Source organism: Atractosteus spatula, chromosome 9 (genome assembly GCF_055471065.1).
Source record: "Atractosteus spatula isolate fAtrSpa1 chromosome 9, fAtrSpa1.hap1, whole genome shotgun sequence".
NCBI lineage: Eukaryota > Metazoa > Chordata > Actinopteri > Semionotiformes > Lepisosteidae > Atractosteus > Atractosteus spatula.
The window spans coordinates 8704754-8729354 of NC_142714.1; the positions used below are offsets into that span (position 1 = coordinate 8704754).

General features: G+C 46.9%; 2 protein-coding genes and 1 non-coding gene across 4 annotated transcripts; 2 read left to right on the forward strand and 1 right to left on the reverse strand.

Moving 5' to 3' along the window:
• The first annotated feature begins 453 nt into the window (after nt 1-453).
• LOC148828082 (signal recognition particle RNA) lies at nt 454-752 on the forward strand. Its single transcript, XR_016091727.1, has one exon.
• An 850-nt stretch (nt 753-1602) lies between these two features.
• On the forward strand, nt 1603-19260 carry nek9 (NIMA related kinase 9). 2 transcript variants are annotated; one of them, XM_088925528.1, is made up of 24 exons: nt 1603-1716; nt 2204-2473; nt 3157-3334; nt 3614-3669; nt 3891-3961; nt 4164-4269; nt 5343-5474; nt 6044-6154; nt 7077-7141; nt 7220-7270; nt 7480-7672; nt 8819-8963; nt 9829-10029; nt 10959-11005; nt 11248-11409; nt 12106-12214; nt 12566-12727; nt 13167-13334; nt 13445-13504; nt 14710-14888; nt 15197-15355; nt 15511-15675; nt 15814-15867; nt 16214-19260. In XM_088925528.1, the coding sequence occupies exons 2-24, from the start codon at nt 2285-2287 to the stop codon at nt 16349-16351; spliced, it is 2901 nt and encodes a 966-aa protein (XP_088781654.1). In that variant the 5' UTR covers nt 1603-1716; nt 2204-2284; the 3' UTR covers nt 16352-19260. The 2 variants fall into 2 exon arrangements, with proteins under 2 accessions (XP_088781654.1, XP_088781655.1); XM_088925529.1 differs by lacking the exon at nt 1603-1716 and adding an exon at nt 1720-1788.
• Nucleotides 19261-20014: 754 nt separating this feature from the next.
• LOC148828084 (zinc finger C2HC domain-containing protein 1C-like) lies at nt 20015-23397 on the reverse strand. Its single transcript, XM_088925530.1, has 2 exons — nt 21931-23397; nt 20015-20299 (listed from the first exon to the last, which is right to left on the reverse strand). The coding sequence occupies exons 1-2, from the start codon at nt 23395-23397 to the stop codon at nt 20066-20068; spliced, it is 1701 nt and encodes a 566-aa protein (XP_088781656.1). The 3' UTR covers nt 20015-20065.
• Nucleotides 23398-24601: the final 1204 nt, after the last annotated feature.

Genomic DNA, 24601 nt, shown 5'->3' on the forward strand with positions numbered 1-24601 from the left:
CTCTGGACTCTGCTCTCTTAATGTGATCTTATAGTGTGTGTATCTCTACTGCTCCTTGCCAATCATAAATCCACAACTTCCCTAGGTATACTAAGGTAAACTTTACCATTGTTTCTGCTCAAGGGACCTCCCAGACCTCGGCAAACATCCTCTCTTCTTTGAAGTTAGAAGTATTTACTCTTCCCAGTGTCACAGACCTTATCTAAAATCTAAGAGACACTTCTTAGTCACCAAAAGCTGTAACAGACTGTGTTTTTTTTTTCCGTGAAATAAAAATCGATGTTAAAGTTGTCATGAAGCCATGAAACCTTCAAGCCTTCCTCTGTCCTGGACGAGACCAATCTTTGAGCAATGACAGATTCCGCCGCTAGGTGGCAGTGCGTGAGCGCTGGACAGCGCTGTGACGTCACGGGCGGCGTCAAGTGAAGAGCTCTATAAGCGCAGCGCTCTCTCGCCGGGCACGGTGGCGCGTGCCTGTAATCCAAGCTGCTGGGAGGCTGAGGCTGGCGGATCGCTTGAGCTCAGGAGTTCTGAGCTGCAGCGGACTATGCCGATCGGGTGTCCGCACTAAGTTCGGTATCGATATGGTGCTCCTGGGGGAGCCCGGGACCACCAGGTCGCCTAAGGAGGGGTGAACCGGCCCAGGTCGGAAACGGAGCAGGTCAAAGCCCCCGTGCCGCTCAGTAGTGGGATCGCGCCTGTGAATAGACGCTGCAGTGCAGCCTGAGCAATATAGCGGGACTCAGTCTTTTGCAAAGGTTAGGAAATTAAAAAAGTGAAATTAATTTTGTCTTAAAACAAAATTTCCTAATGAATTATTAAAACATGAATGTAGTTGCTTACGCTTTGTTTTGGACAGGACTCAGCTCAATCTCCGGGCATCGCATGACTCCTCCGATGAGACAGGATTCTCAGTCTGAGAACAGAAAATTAAACTGATTACATGAATTTAGAACTTGCTCCTGCTTTGAAAATAAGACAGTGTTCACACTTGACTTGGACTTTTATTTTTATTACTGCTGTTATTGTTGTTATTTCACACTAACGATTTGCCAAATCAGTAACTGCAGTGCCGCCTAAAGGTAAGAGTACTACACCAACCGAATAAAAAATGTAATTTTATAGGAATGCAGAAGGGGGCGATCTTTGAGCATAGCTACGGGAATTTGATTACGAAGAATTATAGTTTCATAATTTTAAAAGATTTTTTCTAATACTAAAGACTACTTAAAATAAAGGTGCATTAAATGTTCAGGAGTTCTCTACGTTCTGTCTCGCACCTGAAGACTTTCTACTGTATTTGGCGAAACTGCAAAACAAAGTTTCAGTTGTTACATCTGTCATTCACCTCTTTCCTGGACTGTTTTTTTTTTGCATCAGAACAACTTAAGAGCGAAATGACGGGTCGTCGTAGCAGTTAATAATAAAAGAAGTGCAACTTTGCATTAAAAAGAAAACGAAGCCGCTTTCTGCGCAGTTTGCGCAAAGAAGTCTGCTTTAGCGGTGGAGCTCTGCGAGGTACAAGGCTCTGAATCTGTGCAAAAAGCAGCGCAATCCCTGCTGGAGCGGGGTGACACTCTCTGCGCTGCTGTAATGCAAGCTAGTGTTTCCGGGTCTTGAACTCGGCCGGGGTAAGATGGAGTCTCCGCGGGGAGCGAGGTGGCCGTGAAAAAGTTAGCAGCTGCAGCCTGAGCTCCAGAAGTGTCAACAGCCCTGGTAAGACGTCAACTAGAAGTGCGGTTGGGGACGCGGCGTGGCGGAGCGACGAGGATTTGGAGCCGGGCTCGGGTATGGGAGCGGGCGGCGCAGTCTGGGACGTGAATGGAGATATTCCAGCTCTGCTGGGACATGCAGCCGATCTCCAACACCTCGGCGATGTGGAAACGAGCAAGCACACCTCGCGATTGAAGAGGGCACCGAGTACGATGTTGCGTCTGGCTGCTAGTTTCCCGTTGGCCAGGCACAGATCTCCCTCCTCCTGGGACTTGCTAGAAAACTTTTTGTTTCTCACTGTAACTCTGTAAAAACGTTTCCACAACAAGAATAATCACACCTGAGGCGTAATTACCATATTAAGGTCTCATTGGCGTTTTGGGGGCTAAAAAAGATAGATGGGGGGGGGGGTGTTCTTTATTTTTCTCCCCCAAAACGAGCTTAAAAACGTTACTGAACACCTGATTGTTTCATTTTCTTCTGTTCTAAGCTGCCTGGATCCCCGTCGGCTACCTGGGAAGTTCCTAAAGGACGATTGATTGTAGTTTTGGCCTTGCGGGGGGAAGACGCGATGTCGTTAGAAGACTACGAGAGGCGCTACAGCTCCCTGAACTCGGACTTCGGTAGCGAGCTGGGCGGCAGCGAGGGCAGGTCTGCGGCCGGGGGCTGCAGCGCCGAGGAAGAGAAGCTGCACTACATCCCTATCCGAATACTCGGAAGGGGAGCCTTTGGAGAAGCGACTTTATATAGAAGAACCGAGGCAAGTCATTGAAGAAAAAAAAAACCCGCATTGCCTTCGGCAGGTTCGGATAAAAGGCCATTAGTCACATCCCCGATGTATCCGAACTCGCTGACGCTTTGAGATGTGAGGTTTTTTAATTCATACTGTAGGTACAGTACCTCCCTCAAAATGAACTCCAGGCTGTAGACCCAGAGTGGTGCTCAGATTTGTTTGACGTGTTTTATATTTGACATGTGCACTAAAATAGATGTATGTACTTAAGCTGAGATGTCCTTGCGTGTTTTGGGGTCAATATACAGTATTTGGGTTCGAGGAGCAGAATAATCATTCTGCTTGTCCTTTTTTTTAAATCGCACCAGGTCCCGTTGTTGTTGTTTTAATACACTGCCTTTTGAACTTGCCAACTCCGGCTAAGGTGTTTCCTTTTTTAAGATGAAGTGAAAGCTGAATTAAGACATAAACATAAAATAGACGCCTCTCTCTCTCTCCAGGATTCGGCTGTGAGGTTATATCGACTCCAGAGGAAACGTGCTGCTTTGCAAAGCATTCTTAACCTTCTGTGTAGAGCACGTCCTTTTATTTTTTAGGTGTGGGCTGCCACAATACAATTAAAGAATTAAAAAAAAACTAAGTACTGTTTAGCAAACCAAGCCATGTGTTGGAAGCAAAAAAAAAATGCTGGCTTGTTTTCTCTTTTCCAGGACAACTCTCTCGTGGTGTGGAAGGAAGTGGATTTAAATTGCCTCTCGGACAAGGAACGCCGTGATGTCATGAACGAGATCAATATCCTGTCCATTCTGCAGCACAACAATATAATAGCTTATTACAACCACTTCCTGGACAAGAATACCTTGTTGATTGAGTTAGAGTACTGCAATGGTGAGTCTGTTGGGATGCTCTGAGACAGATGAAAAATGGCTTGTCGCTGTTCCTTGATGTGACTTCCCATCACGTTTAATTACCTCATTAATTGTGATGCAGAAATCATTCTCTGCGGATGCATATTGACTTTATTGCATTTCAGCTCGGGATATCGTTCTGGAAGGTGAAGTTAGTGACCGCAGCGAGCGATGTTTCATGTGTGGGCCATGATGGGGAACTGCTGTCGCGTGTGAACAGAATCACTGTAAAACCTTAACGTTTGTTTTTTTCCCCCAGGTGGGAACCTGTATGACAAAATAAACCAACAGAAAGGAAAACTCTTTTCAGAAGAGGTAAAACAGAGCTGGTTTTGTTTCTAAGTCTTTTTAGAAAAATGCAGCATTCTAAAATGCAGTAATACATGTTGCGTCTGTCATAATGCAATAGCCCTACACAAAGCAATTCGGTAACGGGATGAAAACGTTCACTCTTACACAGTATAGCTTTTTGTCCTGTCTCCTTTAACCGTGTTGTCTTTTTGCTAAAATCTGATCAATTTATTTCATGTTTACAGATTGTGATATGGTACCTGTACCAGATAGCTTCAGCTGTAGCCCATATTCACAAAGCAGGAATTCTTCACAGGTAATTAAACAAGTGCTTTGAGTAGTCCATTAATCATGAGTTTCTATTGACTTCAGTAGACCATTAATTATGACTTTCTGTGGAATTCAGTAGTCCATTAATCAGAAGGTCCTCAGTTTCCTGAAGCTGATTTTGCTAAGAAAAAGAAAAAACACCTCAACTTCATGTCATTTTTTCAATGCTATTGTCTTCTCTTTCAAAGGGATATTAAAACCCTGAATATTTTCCTCACCAAAACAAACCTGATTAAGTTAGGAGACTATGGGCTGGCCAAAAAGTTGGACTCTCAGTATTCCATGGCTGAGACTGTGAGTATAAATTTGTGTATTGTACATGTATATTTGTACCTTTAGGTGCAGCATCTCTGTTTATATAAAGCTAAGTCTGTCTGATTGTTCTGTAAACTCAAATCCACACTCAACCTTTCTAGTGTTTGTGTTGCTGCATTCTACAAATGCCTGTCAAATTCGAGCTGATGTTGGCTCCTTGAGTGTGTTTCGTTCCGGTCAGAGTGACCTATTCGCTCGGTGCTGTTGCTTGCCTGCCTTTGTGTTTGCCCGAGCAGCTCGGCAGTTGACGAGGGATTTTGTGGTGACGTAGCCGCTTGGCTTGTGCCTGACAAAAGCCATTCCTCTGAAGGTGCAGTGCAGTAATGAGGGGGGGGGGGCTGTAGAGGCCTCATTATCCATTGTCCTTGACCACTTCATGTTCTATTCCTGTGTCCTGTGGGTCCAGTGCAACAGCTGGAGGCGAAGCCCTCATTTCTCCTGCAGCTATTTTTAGCCACCCAGGCTTTGTATCTGAATTGCGACGTGTGTCTACAAAGTCCATCTCCTCTTTCCCTCTCCAGCTCGGCGCTCGGCAAGCACAGCTTACGGCTTTCCAGCTGTAAAACCAGAATTAAAAAAACTGTAATGGCAGCTTTGTGTGGGTTACAAAGGACTAAGCAAAATACGAGAACTCTTCTGCGTGTATATTCATTTATTGTGCAGGAGAAAGAAAACACAAGGCATTAACAACATAACCTTTCCTCTTTTCGCATGGTTAATGGCAGTATTTCATACCAGCCTCGTCTTGACTATGACCTGCAGGAGAAAATGGTTGCTGGTCTTTCCCATGTAAAATATGAAATTCTATGATTAAGGGTTACTAGGATCAAAGACAATCAAATAATAATAATAATAAATAATAGTATGACTAAGATCTGATTATTTTTACTTCCCAGTGTAGAAAGTTTACTATATACGTGTGCTCATAGAGAAAATGGTATTGCCCATTATAAGAAGTGACTGTGAGTATCTATGGCTTTACTTGTTTAAATATGTGTAGTGATCATTTCATTGGACACGCTGACGTTTGACAGTTCTCTCTCTCGCTGCAGTGTGTGGGAACGCCATATTACATGTCTCCAGAGCTGTGCCAGGGGGTGAAGTATAACTTCAAATCGGACATCTGGGCGATGGGCTGCGTCATCTTTGAGGTTCTCACACTGACCCGGACGTTTGATGCTACGGTACTACCCCTTAAACTTGAATCCCCGCCATGCGCGGAAGGGGTCTCTCTCCCTGGTCCTGCAGAGCCCCCAGTCCAGTGGCTTCTATCGGTAGACTAGGAAGACGGCAATTTCTAAAGCACTGGAACAGTTTAGCTATGACCGGATAATGATCGGTGGTGTGTTCAGTGAAGTAATTCAGATGTCATTTGCACCAAAGCTCAGAATATCCTTCAGCTCTCGAGGAGCACTGTTCCCTTCATTGAGCCATTACTTGTTTAATTGATCAGTTGCTGAAACGAGTTTTCCTTGTCTTTAAATAGCAGGCGACTTAGAGTGACCTGTAAGAATAACTAGACTGGGGCTCCCCGGGACCAGGGCCAGCAATCCCCGGTGTATACCATCAGTCCACTGTATTTTTCACTACCACTTAATAATTGGCACGGCTGTAGTGCCTTTTTCATTAGTACCTCGGCGTCTCAGAACTTCAGTTACTGCGTCCACGGCTCTTCAAGAACTTAACAAAGTTGTGAAACCAGAAGTGGCTTGATTATAGGAAACGTAAAAATGTCTCTGTCGCCACTGTTCAGAACCCGCTGAACCTGTGTGTGAAGATCGTTCAGGGCAACTGGACCATGGAGGTGAATTCTGACGTGTACTCCTCAGAGCTCATCAAGCTGGTGTACGAGTGCCTGGATCAGGTGGGTATAGGGAGGCCGGTACGCTCAGGGACTGTTGCAGAGAGCTGGCTCTGGGCAGAACCCTGCAGCACCCTATTTTTAAGATTTCTGGGGTAGGAGCTGCACTATAATTTGGGTGTAAAACTAGCCTTGCGCCTGCCAGTCAGCTGTTTAGTTGCTAAGACCTGCTGTGCAAGTCAAAGCAAGTCAAAGCAAGTCCTGGTTTGGATCTGTGAAGAACTTCGGGAGTGTTTCTATGAACTGGAGAGGCGTGGGCTCGATCTGGGGGAAAATGTTCGGATCTGTGGCTGAAAAAACACCACAGAAATGGACAAGGAAAATGTCTTGCAGGTGGGAATGATATGACATGGAAAATCCACACCTGTTTTACACTATAGTTGCTTCAGGAGGTTGTGTGGGAGGATCTGACTTGTGTCGGCTGGGTTTCAGGTTTTTGGAAGTTGCATTTCATTCCTTGGGAATGAATGTATGTTTTCGTTCCTTCTTTCATTCAAAACGTCATGGAGTGAATGGGTTATGGTTCAGTTAAAACAATGTATGCCACACAAGCAGCGCATGTGTAGTGAAACACATTTTTTAAAAAAACCAGGCACAATTGTGTTACAAATCACAGATTTATTATACCAGCCTTCCACTGTTTATCTCAAGCAAGGTGTGGCACATGGCTAATTTGCATACTAGACCCCGCCTTGTCTTTTTATTCACATGGAAAGAGGGTCTGCTGAGTGACCTGCTCCTGTGGGGAAACAGCTGGGTATCAGACTTGGGCCAAATGAAGTAATCTGCTCTCGATGTCGTGTTAAAATAAAATTAAAGTGCACGTGCAGATTCCCCCACTGATGGCTTGTGCTCGTAGGCGGAGCCACACAGCATGGAGGTGCAAACTTTGACCCCTGTTGCCGTTTGTTTTTCTGTCTTCCAGGACCCAGAGAAGAGGCCCACTGCAGATCAGATCCTGGAGCAGCCCATCGTTTCCTGCAATCGGCAGTGAGTGTGGCCTCCCTGGGTCTGCTGCTGCTGCTGATATTTATTTATGACGTTTAACACGTTGCATTTCTGTTTCAGACAACTGGAAGAGAAGGTTGCACTGCTCAATTTGGCCAACAAAAAACCCAAGTGAGTTATTTGCATGTTTATTTATAGTCATTCCAGGAAACTCCTAAGGCATGGCAGGTGACTTCTGGCTCTTGTCTCCTTACAGAGCCTTTAAATGTCCTAAATAAACCCAGTACATGCTACCAGCCAAAGTATCAACTGTAAAAAAAAAAGTTTATTATCATGTTGACCGAAGGAGAAAAGGCTCATGTGGCTTAACTTGCCCCCAGGTTGAGCACAGCGACGGAGAGCCCCGTCGCCGTGGTGACCACTCGGTCCAGAGAGGTGTATTTCTGGGGCGGCGGGAAGTTTACCCCCCAGAAGCTGGACGCCTTCAAGGGAGGCAGCAGCGCCCAGCACGTGTGCGCTGGGGAGAATCACTTCGCTGTGGTCACTGTGGAGAAGGAGCTATACACCTGGGCCGTGAGTACCGGCGCCTCCCTGGGATAAAGGAAGAGCACAGGTGCCGGCTGCCATGTTGGCGGGGTGTCTGTGGCTGTGAGACATTCAAAATGCAGATAGTCCCAAGAGTCGGAGCAGTGTTCATGTCAGTTACAGCCGGATGGTGTTCAGTCTCTATTCTGAGCTATAAACATGAACACACGTAAGTTAATCCTGAGAGGCTTTCACAAGTGCCCTTCAAACGTTAAAGGGGAACTGCGACGCCATTTTTATGTTTCAGGGTTAGAAAGAATCGGCTTTGATGAGTGCATTTCAAACTGCAAAAGTAAAATCTACACAGATTTAAAAGTAAAATCTACACAGTTATGTGTAATTTACAAAGTAGATTAAGTTTCCAGGTATGCACAGCACCATGTTCTGGGATTCAGAACAAGGCAACAAAATGTCTGGTGAGGTGAAGCAGCCCTATTACATTGTAAACAAGCAGGCTTGTGAATACATCTCTTTTAATCCAATAGAAATACTGGTTTCAATTTTGAGATGGTTTTGCGGACAAATACTACATACCTGCTAACTCTGCATGCAGATCACGTTGGAACATTTCTATGGAGAAACATCTGCTGCACAACCTGTATTTATTCATTCGTACATCACAGTACGTTAGTCGTTGCGGGGACTAGTGAGCAGGAAGGGCTGCATACGGTTGCAATTTATGGGAACTTGAAACGCGAGTTTGTGACAACATGGCGACTCAGTACTTTCACAAAGTTCACAGTTCTGTGCTTAATTCGAAATACATAGATTTCTTCTATAACGTTAATGAATTGATTTTGTAACTCTCACCAGTCTGAGATACAATAACCGGTCTGAGAAACTGGGACCGCAGTTCCCCTTTAGTGTCAGTTACAGATGGATGATGTTCAGCCCCTATTCTGAGCTATAAACATGAATTCACGTAGGTTAATCCTGAGACGCTTCCCTCAGAGCCAGTACTTGCTCTCACAGCGGGAGAACAGCGGTTTTCACCTGTGCCCTTCAGATGTTAAAGCAAAGGCCTGTCAGATGATTCTGGTGACGTATTGCAGAGCGCTGTGCTCATTCTGGCCCTGAGTTGGCCGTCCGCAGTGTCAGCCCTGACCTCGCTCTTCCTTCCCTCCTGGTGTGCAGAGCGTGCAGGGCGGGGCGAAGATGGTGGGCCAGCTGGGCCACGGGGACCAGGCCTCGTACCGGCAGCCCCGCAGGGTGGAGAGGCTGCAGGGCAAGGCCATTCGGCAGGTGGCCTGCGGGGCCGACTTCACCGCCTGCGTCACCGGTGAGTGGGGGCTCTCGGCGGCTCCCGTCTGCACCCCGACTGCGTTCCCTCCCCCGGGGTGTCCTCCTTCCCGGGGCGGGGCGCGGCCCGTGTCGCGCATCCAGCTGAGTCTAATGGCTGCCCTTCGGCCGGTGTCCCTTCGAGAGCGCGGTGCCACCTGTGCCCACTGCGGTAGGCTCCGGCTTGCGGCCAGCCTCTGAGGATGCAGCGGTGATTGAAAATGGGTGGATGGTTACTCTCCATCTGCTTTTCCTCAGGAAGCAATCGGTGACGCTAGCTTCTCAACAGTCCTCGGGAATATCAGTGAGTCAGAGGACGCGATTCGTCTAAATCGCAATAATATCGGCATAATTAGAGGGATTAACTGCAGTTCAGTTTGTTTGTTTTTTCAGTGCAGCCAGAGTATCAGGAAAAAAAAGATGATCACAAGACTCTATAATCCTGCCATCTATCCATTTTCTGACCGCTCTATTCAGTACAGGGTCATAGGGGAGGTGGAGTCTATCCCAGCAAGCAGCAGGCACAAGGCAGGGTACGCCCTGGTCGGGACGCCAGTCCATCACAGGGCTCACAGAGACACAGACACGCTCGCACTAGGGCCTGTTTTCTCAGAAGCCAATTAACCCACCAGTGTGCCTTTAGACTGTGGGAGGAAACCCACACAAACACAGGGAGAACATACAGATATCACCCCAGGAATTGAACTTAGGACCCCAAAGCTGTAAATGTAAAGATGAAAAAAATTTCCTCCTGTTCTCACCCTTGTCAGTTTGGTAGGTTTTGTTCTTTCATCTTTAGTTTTAATCTTGGTCATTCCTTTTTTTTTTTTCATTTCGCATCTCTCACGTGCTCCCGGCCGTTGCAGACGAAGACCAGATGTACATGTTCGGCTCGGACTACTACGGCTGCATCGGCGTGGAGAACGAGCTGGCGGCGGAGGTGCTGGAGCCGGTGCTGCTGGACTTCTTCCTGTCCCGGCCCGTGAGGCAGGTGTCCTGCGGGGACAACCACGTGGTGGCGCTCACCCACGGCAGGGAGGTGTACGCGTGGGGCTGCGGAGAGCATGGCAAGTACACGCCGCAGACCGGGGGAGGCCACTCAGCCTGGCTGGCTGCTGCGGTCTGCCTGCAAGCCATTGATCTGAGGCTGTCAGCCGGGCAGGTCTCGGAGAGAGCAGGGCATCAGCCTCAACAGCATGGCGGGGTAGCTTGTTCCACACCCCCACAACCCTTTGTGTAAAGAGCTCTCTTCTGTTCTCAGTATTAAATGTACTGCAGACCACTGCGGCTACATAATTTATCAAAGGTTAGGTTTTTTTATTATCATAAACTAAAATAAATAGGATACGCAACATCTATGCATATTTGACAATAAGCCGACGTTTACCCTTGTTAACTAAAGCCAGGATTCAGTCACAAGTTTAACCCGTCCGCCAGATGAGAATAACAAACCCACGGCCTGACTGATGGCAACTGTCCTCTGAAACGACTTGCGAACATCCAGACAAATACAAAGCTTTGGTCTCTTGCCATGTTTGGAATTGGCAAAAGGCAGATGCCCCTATCTTGATTTAATGGGGCTCTTAAATCCTGCTGGCTCTTTGGAGCCAAACCAGTTTTATTTTTTTTAAAACCACGTCATGGTCTAGTAATTGGTATGTGTTTATGCTCTGGTGCCGTTTAGTGGGTCACTGCTGAATGTCTGAGCAGCACCTCTGCTTCAGCACAACGTAATTGTTTTGAAGTTCTGCTCCGCAAAAACAAATCAGTGCTTTTAGTTAGAGTGCAAAACTGAAAGACTGCGCCCCCAGACAAGGAAGTCTCGCCTGGGTTTCCCGCTGGTCTCCCTGCACCACAGGAAGGCTGGATTCGATTGTGATCCCAATGTCGGGGATTAAACACCGCATCTCTGCCTCTACTTGATGTTTTTCTTTAAACCAGTCCCTGGTCTCTGTTAGTGCTTGGCAAAACCCTGTCTGTGTTTTCCTTTGTGAAGGTCGCCTTGGGCTGGACTCGGAGGATGACTGGGCCTCTCCGCAGCAGGTCAGGACGTCTGTACTCTGTAGGGATGTAGACTGGAGTGGTGTCCTGATGTTTCAGGGTCAGGCCACGAAAGCGCCGTTGTCATCACTGAGATCAGAACTCTTTTGATGAGAAGTAAAACGATGTTCGGTTATCGTTCTGCGTAGCTCTTTCACGGTGGAGGGGTTTCGGGGGCTCCTGCCGACGGCAGCAGCGGGCTGGGGGGCGCAGGGTGACGCTTTCCTGCCCGCCTCTGGTCGCAGGTGCGCGCTCCGGCGGGCGTCAGCATCGGCTCCGTTCACTGCGGTGCCGACGGGACCTTCTTCCTGACGGAGACCCGCAAGGTGCTGGCGTGCGGGAGCAACGAGATGAACAAGCTGGGGCTGAACCAGAGCATCTCCGGGATCATGAACCACGCGGGAGAGGTGAGGAGGCCGGCAGCAGGCTCCGGAACTGGGGTCAGAGCACCCCAGGCCTGTCCTTGGGCAGAATTAGAACATTCAAGGTCATCTAACGCTGGCCCCTATAACAGTGTGAGCGCTCTTGTGCTAGAGTTCAGTGGAATTATTTTTTTAATTTGTTGTTTGTGAGGGATACTGACGTGCAGGTGAGTTGTTTGTTTTAAATGTACTTGCATGATAACACTGCAGTACCCCCCACAGAGCACCGAGTTGACTACTAGAGTAAGCTGGTACTTAGGGGGCAGAATGCTTTGTTTTTCCTTGCTGTAGCCTAAGGTCCAACAGTCTCTGAGATGTGGCTGAGCTCTGGTTACCGGATTGTCCTTTTATGGTGCTTATGGTTAAGCGTGGTGTTGATTTATGCCTTCACAAGGGGTTTTGTGAATCCACGCACACTCCTTGCAAGGAATCCTACCTCCTGGAGGACTACAGTAGCATTTCTAAATTAACAGTCCGCAGACCGCAGTACCGAAGGTCCGGGAGAGAAAATACTTTTTTTGCCCCATAACTTAAGATGGATTCATTTAAGGCAAGTACATATAGAGATGTTTTATGACAGGTGTGAAATTGGGGACCACATGGGTTAGTTGTGCAGTAGAATGTTGTGCTAGGGGTGACTTCAGCTGACAGAGGGCTCTTTCTCCTCCCGCCCCTGGCCAGGTGTACCAGGAGATCCCCTACACCACGTCTCTCACACTGGTCAAGCAGCTGGCCCGCTTCAAGATCAGAACCATCGCGCCGGGCAAGACCCACACTGCGGCCATCGACGGTAGGCAGGGCCTCCGAGCTCGCCGCTCCACGCCAGCCCCTCTCCCGATGCTGAGGGCGAGAGACGGCTGGCAGGTCGCGTGGCACCTGGCGCTCGTAAAAACGTACCGTGCGAAGTGTGAGAGAGCACGGCTTTAAGCACACACTATGCCTGGTGCGTTAAAGAGAGGGGCAATTTTATTCCGACGCCGGTCCGCGTAGATCAGGAATATCCGCTTTCGGTGTAGAAGAAAAAGCAAGATGATGTTGAAGTGCACAGGGTGCGGGCTGAGAATGATGGATGGGAAGAGTGCTTGAGGCGCATTAACGATATCCATGATTGATTCCATGTGCTTCCCTTGCTGGCTCTCAGAACGTGGGCGGCTCTTGACCTTCGGCTGTAATAAGTTTGGGCAGCTGGGCGTGAGGGACTACAAGAAGCACCAGGGCGTCAGCCTGCTGGTGGGGCCGTTCGGGGGCAATGCAGTGACCAAGGTGTCCTGTGGAGATGGCTTCACGATTGCTGCTACAGAAGGTAAGCTGGGCCGTGTCTTTTTCTCACAAGCCAAAGGTGGAGTTATTTCAGGAGCTCATCAGAAGCGCACTCTGATGCGCGAAATGTGTTTTTGCAAAATATTTATCTAAGTCTTTCATGCTCGTGTGTTACCACTTGTTTCAGCAATCATTCAAGGCTGTGGTCAGCCACAGTACTTTAAGCTACAACTGATTGTGCCGATAGGTTGACTTTAACATGCTTTTGTTTAAGATAATACATTGTTCCTTTTGTTGCCAATGTGACCCCAGGAGACATTCTGTGCCGGCCAACGTTTTATCTCTTTCGGGAATCTTTGTGAAGTTCCTGCACGGGGCAAATATAAGGAGTGCGGACACTGGCGAACAGGGCAACTGTTCATTTTGATGGCATGTCTGGAGGCTCACTCAGAGCAACGCACGCTGCTATTTTTGTTTCCCAGACAATCAGATTTTCGCCTGGGGGAACGCAGGGAACGGCCGCTTGGGAATGCCGCCGGACAAGGGATACGGCTCGGAAGTCTGCCCTTCTCTGCCCCGCCCCATTTTTGGCTCCCTGCACCACGTGCCCGACCTCTCCTGCCGCGGGTGGCACACCATCCTGATCGTGGGTGCGTCTTTGTCAGTTCTGGTTGCCGTGCCAACGCTGTGCCAGGAAGCAGTGTCGCCACGAACTGGGAACGGAACCCTTATTTTTCCCTCTGTCCTTTTTACTTTTCAGAAAAAGTCCTGAATTCCAAGACTATCCGGTCAAACAGCAGCGGGCTCTCTATCGGCAGTGGTAAGAGAAACCTGAATCGTGTCGCTCACGAGCTATCACCAGGACCTGAAATGGTGGCAACATTTTGCTTCCACTTTTGGAAGATGGTGGTTTTGTGCCAGGCCCTCTCCGTTCTCTTTAGCTAGATCAAGCTAAAGATGGAACAGATGTGGCTGTTCTCTAAGGATGTCAGGAAAGTCTGTCGTGATTTTCATTTAAAACAGGAATTATTCCAACAACAACCGCAACGTCAGATACTGCCCTGAGGCACAGGGAGCTGTCACAACAATGAAAATAGCGTTACTGGGTTGGGAGCCCAATCCCACCCCTCTGCTTTTCAAACTCATCCGGACTTTCTGAACTGTGCAAAAATGACACCCCTGCACAGACAAACCTCTTCCGTCTAGTGTAGGACTTCACACCCCTGGTCCCACTAGCAGGCTGCTTGATTGGAACCTTTTGAAATCCTGTTCTGTCTTTTGAAGTCAAGATTAAGGTTATCTATTAAATCGCAGAGTTTAAATTAATCCCCAATTGTGCTATTGAGTCACTCGTCGAGGGCCCAGTTACTGGAAGATGGGAGCGGGGGAGGACGGTCACCTGGGAGAGGTCTGCATCCCACATTGACCCCAGTGCCACGTTGCAGATAATGGCCTCCCCCTGGGGACGTAGTTGGGCTCGGTCAATTTACTTCCACTACAAACAGCAGAAACACTGAAACCCACCGCCTCCGTTCGTGCTCTGTCTGTGCTGGCTCGTGCTGTTGAAAGTGACGTTGGTGCTGCTTTTATTCCCCAGACACCGCGCCTTACGTCTTCAGGCACGTGACTCTTGTCACGGGTGTAGGGGGGCCGAGTGGCTTCAAACTGAGTTTCAGCAGCACGGCCCAGCACAGACGGAGCAGTAACACGTGCAGTGGGTGTGATTGCTTGTGTTGTGTGTGAGGGGGTCAACTCGTCAGAGATACTCCAGAATTTTGTATGGGGTTTAGTAGTTCCTGAAAACTATCCACCGCCTGTATCTTTTGCCAGTTTATTTTTACCTTGAGATAGTTAATAAAGGAGAGATGTCAAGGACTGGCACCCTGGTGCCACAGACACAGTCTCCTTACCACCTGTCCTGTAAATTGTTCCTAAGACTCGGGACCCCTGGGGGACCTCTGGTCTGATGTTGTGGGTTTGCGAAGTGCAGACGAGCTCCTGACGAGCACCTCTCTGTGTGTCCAGTGGGACAGGGCTCCACGTCCACCGTGGGCCTGGACAGCGAGCAGGGGTCAGAGGCCCCGCTGCGGGACGGCGGCTCGGGGGGCACGGTGGAAGCGGACACAGGGGTGCGTGGGATCCGGACCTCCATGATGTCCCTCCAGGACCCGACCGACAGCTCCTGCCCTTTCTGGCTGCGCCAGGTCTGTTCGTGGGTGGAGAAATTAAAACCTCCTCTTCATCATTGTCGCTGCCAGCTACTGCAGCGAACTGCTATTGCGCTGCTTAAATATTCTTGGTAAAAAAAACAACATCAGTAAACAAAGGGGGGGGGGGGAACAAATCAGTGGAAAGTGCAAAATGATTGTTCGGTGCGGAGTGATCTCTCCTTTCTGTTTTTCCTCAGTGTGCAGTACTGTTTAGTGTCAGTGTGAGGCACTGCGCTCCCGGTCTGTTCTTGAGTGCTCATGGCAGGAGTCCCCCCTCTCTCTCTCTCTCTCTCTGTCCGCAGGAGCTCCAGGAAGCCGAGTTCATCCCCATGCCACAGAGCCCTGGAGACTCCACGCCCATCCCGGCGAACTCCATTTTCTCGGAAAGCGCCACTCTGCCGTACGACGAGCTGCAGGAGCTGACGGCGGCCGTAGCCGCCGCCGCAGAGAAGGAGCTCTCGGTAACGTCCGCCGCCGCGGAGAAGATTTTTCTCTTACTTGATGCTTCAGTAACCCTGAACCTGGGGTTTGCTGCCGAGCGCTGGATTGTCTGCATCTGCGTGATGAAGAGCCGACGTCAGACACTTTGTAAGGGTCCGTCCTGTGTCCCCTGCAGACCGCCCGGGTGGGCTGTGAGGCGGTGAACGGGGTGGACGCGGTTCCGGTCGACTGCAAGACGAACGGCGGGCTGCAGTGCGAGGCCAGGCCCCACGAGCCAGTGAGCGCCTGCTGCAGTGCTGGGCACCAGAGCGCGGGCACAGAGAGCTCCGAGCTGGCACAGGTGTGGGCATCGTGGAGGAGAGGAAGGATAGATGGTTGTTACCAACCACTTTTCTGGTTTTACATGTTGAGGCCTTGTGCTTCAGTAGCTGTTTCCCTGACCACATTCAGCCTAATCTCAGATGGTTTTGTTTTACAGCTAAGAGAGACGGTCAGTCGACAGGAAGCAGTGATCCAGATGTTACAGAAGCAGGTGAGCTGCATCTGTTTGTGTTTGTATTCTTGTGCCATCATATCACAGAGGTCGAAGACTGTAGCAGGCTGTACCTTGCTATGTGGCGTCGGTTTTCTAGGCCTCAGGCAGTGCAGAGATGGAGGTGTCGGTAAAGAGAGTCTGTTGAGTGAAATTTGTTTTACGCCCCATGTTTTTTAAAGTTGTATGTTACTTCACTTGTTGTTGCTGCAGCTGTTCTGTGTTCATGTTTTGGTGATTCCTTAATATATTATATTTAAGGAATATTTCATATTTCATTGCGCTTGTGCATATGAACTGAACATGTGCCGACGCAACATTTGTGGGTTTTCTGTACGTCTCGTAGTTCAGCGATCAGCTGGAAGAAAACAAGAGGCTCTGGGCGGCGATCGAGAGTCTGACGCTGCGGAGCGCGGGGGCCGAAACGAACTATCGCCAAGGCGACCAGGATACCGAGGGTGATGGAGCAGAGCACAGCCAGTAACGCGGAGCTCCTTTCCACTGGCCTGATGCAGATTGAGAGACTCCGGACGCTGTCCCATCTCGGCGCATTCCTACGGTGCAGGTTTCCGAGATGTGGGTCAGCTCCGGGGGAAAGAGGATTCTTTTACAGGGCAGGAGGAGGGTTCACATGAAAAGGATGTTCTGAAATCCACAGGGGTTTCCGCGTCACTGATAACGTTGCGCTAGTGCATGCCAGGAGGAGGTTAGATGATGAGGAAGCTGGAAGGATTGATATCATGGAGAGGTGGACGCAGTAACTAGGGATGGCGAGGCAAGTTTAAAGGTTGTGTCAGGTAAGAAATAGTCGTAATTCCAGAGGGGACTTTTCTCAGAGTAACGTTCTTGAATATCAAGACCTGTTCAGATTGTCACGCTAACCACCAAAATTTACGTTTAAATTCCTTAATGATAGTTGTTTTAAAATTGCTACGCCTTCTTACAAGCATTTGTGGGAATTAAATAAAACTGTAATATACACAGGAAAAATGAAGCCATACATGCTCTCTGACTGGGTTATGCGGGAATAGCATTAGAGAAGATTTATCCGCAAACGGTCACCGTTACAGTCTAACTGAACAAACGTGCCTTTCTCCAGAGGTTTTGATGAAGTATGATTTTGTCATTTTGAGGGGTTTAATAGCTTAATGGCAGCATTCTGTATTGAGATGGAGCCCTCTGGCCATGACTTGGTATCGGTCTGGAATGCAAGATAGAGGATGACAGATTTTCATTAGGATGAAAGTAGAGTCGGCTGCTACTGTGTGCCTTTTTATATTTGCATGACTCAAAGTGAGTGTTTCCGGCACATCTGGTTGAGGGAGAATATTCTTCTGATGGCCAAAGCCTGCGTGTAGATTATATCATATCCTGCTACTGTTTAAATGGTTTGTTTCCAGACTGCGAGTTGCAGTGGTTACCACAGTTAGTATTTATAAAGCTGCATAATGTTCGAATTTCAGCAATGCATGCTTTGTCTTTTGGTAATTTGCTGCTTTGTCTCCGGTCAATTAAAACATGCATTTATTATTACCTCAGTGTACTGCACAAGGCTCATAAGTTATCTTTACTTATTATAGTTTGATGATGTTTTCTTGACCCGCATCCGTGCATCACTTGTTCTTAAGGAACTTTTAAAATTGCGGAAGGAAGTTTGCCCTTTAATGAGCAGACTGTTGGCTGCATTCTCTAGGAGCTTGGTACAGCATTCAGTTTTTAATTTAAAAGTGAAAGCAGCCCCTAAGCTGATAAGACGAGCAGATTTCCCAAAATACTGAATTAAAAGACATAGGTTGCAGTACATATATGTATAAAGAGAGGTATTTTAAAGGTGTCTTAATTTACTTTGTGAAGATAAAGTACATTTTGCTAAGGCAAGTACAGAGTATGAACGTTCTTATTTTGTAAGTATGCATAACATTTTCAGCATAAATATGCTTGCAGAACAATGGATTTTTATAGTAACAGTGCAATTTTTTTACACTTTAAAAAAATAAACCATGATTATATTATGAACCAACAACCAAATATATGTTGGTGTCATTTTCAGTTACTGTGCTGAGTACACTCCAGATACACATTTGTTTACGTCTGGGTGAAAGAAATTGAGACTTGCCTGCCTTGTGCACCTTAGTACAAGGATATGCCACTGTTGTACTACTGATAAATAGTTGTTTTATTGTTTGTTTCTCTTGTTCTTCTTTACTTTTCTTGGGGAAATTGTATTTCTTTTTCCTGTGGTCTTGAGGATGGAAGTAACCAGCCTTAATGAGTAATGAAATGGATGAAAGAGATTGCAGTGAGGTTTAATTCTTCCCACTGACATGATAACACATGGTAGTGCATGTCTTTCTGTGGTTTTACAGTGTGATACTTCAATGACTAGGCAGCAGCCCGGAATTCTTTTACACAGGATATACCTGTATTGGTTTGGGAAGGGGCTGCTGATTAAGCGAGAGTTTAATGAACAACTATTTTTTCTTTCATGTTCACTTCCACTCATTGCCAGCGTGAGGCTTACAGGTAGGAACCTAACTTATTTTCTTTGTGCACTGTGTGTGTAACAAAGCACCCTCACAGAATCAAAACACCTATTTGGTTATTTCTTGCCCCATCTGTTTTTCATGCTCATGATACTTGTATTTCCTTAACGGCTGGCTTTGTTTTAGTGTTTAGTGTAATTAAAGTGTGCCTGTTTCCCGGTTTGGTGCTTATGAGACATTGGTGCACGACACACTTTACCCTGTTCTGGTTAAAAATGTCTTACCATCAGATCAATTCAGATTAAGACATTTGCTAGACATCTCTTTTTTTAACATATTTTGTAAATTGTACGATAAGGGACTTTTTCTGCCATGAGTAAAGGATCTTAAAGCCTAATTTAAAGTGCTACTTTTCCTGTTATGTATGTATGGTCTGTACTAAATGAAAGCCAAACAAAAACCTTTAAATTATATCCATCCAGTCCAATGGAACATGATAGTCTTTTCCCACTCCGCAGGCCCAGAAATTGAACTGACAGTTCAAAGAATTGCATGCAAACATCTTCTATTTGAACCGTAAAGAGTTCAAACAGAAAATGTTCCTGTATCCTGTTCTGCAAGGATAACCTTGCAAAATTAATTTTGAACAGTTTTCATTAAGGACTTGCCCATTTTTGTTTTCAGTTATATTGTTCTGTTGGCCCGTACCAACTGAAATTTAAAATTGTCTGCGAAGTTTTGGGAAGCAGTTGCATCCTGTTGTTTAAAACGAGCGTTCTGACTGCCATTCGTAGTGCCACGGTTCAAAGCTTAAACGTTTTCAAGACTTGCAACTTCACCTGAACACTACAGATCTCTTCCTGTTTTTATTGTTGTGTGCTTATTGTCGAAATAAAGTTCTAAAGAGCCTTGAGGATTTTTTTTTATTTTAAAGAAAACAGGGCATACCAACACACGGAAAACGTTTGTTAAAGATTATAATCTGTTGTAAATCTCTATCAAGCATTAAAGGATAAGTTTGTCTTTATTTTCAAAAGTTTATGTATAGAGAAATGTATGTTTGAAAAAACGTTATAGTTCTAGGAATATTCTAGTTGTCAAAGTAATATTATAATTGCGTTTTGAACAATTTATAATTTTATAATGAAGTTTAGAATTCAATTATTTTACAATGCCACATCACGCACCCAATATTTTATGATTTCAGTAGTAAATCGGCATAAGACCCACATGATTTTTTATTTACATTACTACTTGTGGTCAGTTTCTTAAAATGACTATAGTACTTTTATTAGAAAATTGTTTAAAATGGTATGTATGGTCTTTAATGTCAAAATTGACAACCGGAGTGGATCATGTGGTTTAGGAGCTTGAATAAAGTGTTCTGTGAGCCACTACTTAGAAATACTCAATAAAAAGTTCACATGTTCCAGGAGATGATACATTCACTATGTCAAGGTCTGTCTTGTAAGGAGCATTGTTAATGATTGTTAATTTACATTTTCATGATTTCAGGCCATTGCACATTTTTGTCTATACAACAGTGTAGAAAGTCAACTTATTTTCATTTAAAATATCAGGATTATCAAAATGCCAGCTCAAAGGCAATGCTTTAATAGAAAGGCAGTTGGTTTTTTTTTGTGCTTTTTGTAGCTTAAGTAACGGTGGTGTAAAAGTCTGGGAGCAGGCTGGTCTCCCCAGCGGGTCCCGGCTCTTCATCGCGGCCTCCGCCGGGGAGGAGGAGGGGGGCGGCTCCTGAGGTTCTGACACAGGGGGATGTGCCTCTCCGCGGGGCGCGGGGCGAAGCGCCGGCCGCAGTGGGGGCAGGGCACGTAGTCGGGGTTGTCGCCGGTGGGGGGGGGCGGGGGCAGGTCCTGCTGCACCTCCCTGGCCTGCCTGATGTTCCGGACGAAGGCCTCGTGTTTCTGCCGCCAGGTGCTCCTCTTCGGCTGGGAGGGAAGCAAAGCGGGAGAGCGATGGGGAGACGCCCGGAATGAGCCACGTGTCCGCAGCACGCGCACGTCCGTCAGCCAGGCCCGTCAGGCTGGCGGCGAGTACTATAGAAGCTAGCGAAATGGGAACTCATCCCAAAATCGTTTCAAACTTTTTGTTTTGCATCTTTAAAATTGAATTAAAAATCAACTGGAAACTTTTTTTTCTTACGGAATTTTTTTTCGGTAAAAAAGCTCATTTACGATATTTTTTTTCCTTGGAGGGGGTGGTGGGGGGGGGGATCAAATTAAGTCCCAACAGCTCTGAACGTCAGAAGCTGTTGAGGCAACTCTTCCAGCAGTCACTCAAGACAGGACTCGTACACGGGGACTGGGGAATTGTTCATGGAGTGTACGTCAATAAGGAGGCTAAGAAAACTGAACCATGTAATTTTGGATCCAATTTGGAACCTTTGTGGGAAATATCCTGCAGAACAGTCAACATGGGTTTAGAAAAGGTAGGTCTTGCCTAACCAACATGTTAGAGCTACAGCTGTAATGGTAACACAAGGTATTAAATAATGGTGCCTTTAGATATTTAGAAAGTTTTTAAATACGTTGCTCATGAAGGTTTCATTCTTAAAATGCCGGCGGTCAGAATTCAGGGAAAAGCAAGTGGACTGAGAATTGGTTAATAGAAAATAATACAGATAAGGGGTGAGTCCTCACACTGGGATGATCTAATTAAAGGAGTACCACAACATTCTGTGCTGTTCGTCCTCATTTATAGCCATCAGCTAGATACTGGTATAGTACGTAAACTCAAGTTTGCAGATGATACCAAATTAGGAGCATCAGCAATCACTCTAATAGCAAAAAATTAAATTAAAAAACATCTAGGTGAAATTCGAGACTGGACAAACCTCTGGCCGGTGATGTTTAGCACAGGGTTTTGCATGATGGGCTGAAGGACCTGAACCTTTTTAGTTTGGAACGGAGAAGACTACAGGGGGTCCTGCTACAAGTTAAATTCCTCGTGGGCATTGACAGAATCAGCCCAGCAGAACTCTTCAGAGCAAACGGTGAACCAGAGGGCGCAATTGCAAGTAAAACAGAGAAGGAAGGCACCTCTTTACCCAACAGTTTGTGAGAGTATGGAACAAGCTACCCAACCACAAAACCTGTTGTGGACGCCAATAAATAAACTGGTTCCCTTCAGGAAACGCCTGGTTGAGATCCTTGGATTAATTAGTTATTGATTACCATATGACCTAGACAGGCCCGATGGCCTCCTCTCATTTCCTAGGTCTTCCTTGAGTTCTTATGTCAGGGGTTTTCAGCCTTTTCTGGTTGGGGGACACTTTTTCAATAAATCCCTCCTTGTAAGGAGCCCAAATTTATGCCTAAGCAACTGTTTGCCAAAATGGTGCTATTTGTTACTATGTATTAAAAGCAAACCTGCTGGTGAACAGACCCACTGTGTAAGGTTTTACACACTACTAGACTGCCTGGGGAAAACCTCTGATTCCTGGAACCTCTTGGCCACACTCGGAGGATCTTTCAGGGCTGCTTTATGTTCTGGATTAGGTAACAATCATGTTCACACATTCGTTGTATTTGTGGGAAGGAATTCTAAAGTCACTTCCTACCTCTGGCGTTGTACTTTTCTTCTTTAAGTTGATGTATTGCTCCAGGTCGGTTCCCTTGGCTCTGTGCTTGGAAGAGTCAAACACCTTCCGGCGGGAATTCTGCGTTTTCTCACAGACTCTACGGTGTTTCTCCAATCTTTCTGCTGCAAATGTCCTGTTGCAGAGCGTGCAGGGCAACAGCTGTGAGTTTCCTTCCTGACTGTACGTCGGTCTTTGCTCCGCCTGGGGTGCTTGTTCGAGCGGAAAACGTCTTGGTGATAAGTCTCCTCTCCCCTGAGGCAGCCTTTCTTCAACACGATTTCCATTGCTCATTTCATAGCTTGCTTGTGGAATGCTGCTGTCAAGAGGAATTGGTTCGGCATGCTTTCCTCGGTTCCTGCCGTGTGTTTCATATCTGTAGGGCACATCCTGTGACTGGCCGGTGTTAGAGGCCTTTTCATGTTTCTTGAAGTGTGATGGAGCAGAACGTGACTGATTGAGCAGAGATTGAGTGTGAGGCTCTGTGTTAATTTCAATAAGGGGCAGGACTTGAGTTTTTCTTCTTGCATTGACCGGTTGCTTGTCCTGAACTGAGTGTCTTGAGGAATTATAGGGCTCTGCAGGCACACCCCATCCACTGGCACTGCCCAGGTGCCCTTTTGGAGCACCATCGTGCTGTCTCTCCTGAGCTCTCCTTTGCTGGGCCATTTTTCCTCTCTCCTCCCACTCCTCCTCTTCGTCAGAATCTTCCATCTCTATCTGAATCCTCCTCAGCTCTTCCTCGGTCCTTTTCAGTTTTGCCCTGAGCAGGAGCTCCTTCCTCCTTATCTCTTCCGCCAGGTTGGCCTCTACCTCTGCTAGTCTTCGTTGTTCCCCTTGCAGCCAGTGGAGGCCACTTAAATTCAGCCTGGAGGAGTTTTCATCTGGGGATGGGGCCACGTCAAGAGGGGATGTCTTATCCTTGGGGATTCGTGATCTAGGGTGTCTCCTGTCCACTTGCAAATGACTCCCTTCTGGGTGATCTGCAGGCAGAGAAGGAGCCACTGGGATATTCCTCGGTGCTCCTATAGGCTTCACAATCTCAACATCACCTGGACTGAAGATGTGATTGAGACTGAAGGCTTTCCTGTGGTACACAGGCTTCAGTGGGCAGGACCTATCCACCCCGGCTGTCTTCTTTTCAGGGGCAACGTGATGGAGATGGCCATTTCTGGGCAGATTCCCAGCAGATCTGTGTTCCCTGTGCAGGCCAGTTCCACCCCTGTTGTTTGCCATGGTTTGCAATGCAGAATGCTGGTCGTGCTGGGAACCGCTCCTGGCTTTCTGCAGCACGGCCTGCTGTTGCTGCCGGTACAGAGCGATCAGCTTCTTCTCCTTCTCCTCACCAAGTTTCTGCTGGAAGTTGCTCTGCAGCAGCTGTAACTTGGACGGGTGCAGCGCTGGGTTCCGTCCACCGGGCCTCAGGGGTGGAAGTTTATCGGTTTGCATCTTTTTACCGAGGAAGGGGGAGCTCGAGGTCTAAGATGTGGTACCATTTGCAGATGAGACCAGGCAAGTTATTTTCTTCCAAGTGTCTGATTGGGAGTGAAATGTAATGATATTAATGTATACCTACAGTGTATACAGGAAAACTCCTATTCTTGCAAACCACATACAAAAAAAAACAAACATTCAATTACATATTAGATATTTTCTTCACCTCAAACAACAATACATGCATCATACTTTTAGAAACTATAAAAATAAGGTAGCTGTCCTTCTGGCAGAAGAAGCATTTGTGTTATAATGTAATTAGCCTGTTTGCAGATTCTCCTAAAGACTATAAAACGAATAAATGTTGCACACTGAGTTTTTAACTTAAAACGCAGGCTGGATGCAACGCAAGCATTATGCCCGTTATTTTCAACTGGAAATCTATATTCAGTTTTGATCATAAATCACCCTCGTGGCCAATGAAATTGGTTTGTATTTATTTCCCAGCATCCCCGAGTGAGACGTGACACTGGTCGTTCATTCAACATTTCTTCGGCTGCAGACGTGGAAGAGGAAAAAGCAACATATATTTCTGGGAAAAACCTTATAAATAATTCAGGAGTCACTGTCTATGACACATTATATATTTACTTACACGACAGTCTAAAAAAACGTGCTAGTTCATCATAATTTACTCACCAAAAACCTTTCTTTGGTTTTGTCGACAGATTTCTGCTTCTAATCCTTCGTCAGAGCTCTGGGGAGTTTGTCACGATCTGGCGTCCTTTGAAAAGCATGAATAAACACTTGCGTGGCAGGGTGCTCTTTCTCTCCTTAACGTTTTGGGTTTGTTCACTGGTATCTTAAACCTGTAGTTAAAACTGTTATAGAAAGCCGACTTTAAACAGCGCTTTTTACAAAAAAAAAAGTAGGAGAAAATCCCCCTCGTATGGTTTTATGAAACTTTACAGTCTCCCCCTGAAATACAGTCACCAAGCCTGCAAAGGCACAGAGAGTGACGAGTTTTTCCCCGAGCTAAAGTGATGCCCTTTACAACATCACCCCCAGCGTCACAGTAGGCGAGCCCTTTGTCCTCGCAGGTCGGTCATCAGAGGGTATTCTCCGGTAAGAGGTTAACAATAGGGTTTGTTGGCATGCGTTGCCTGGAAACCGGGAGACGCCACGGGGTTCCTTGGCATCGTAACATTCAGTTGTCAAG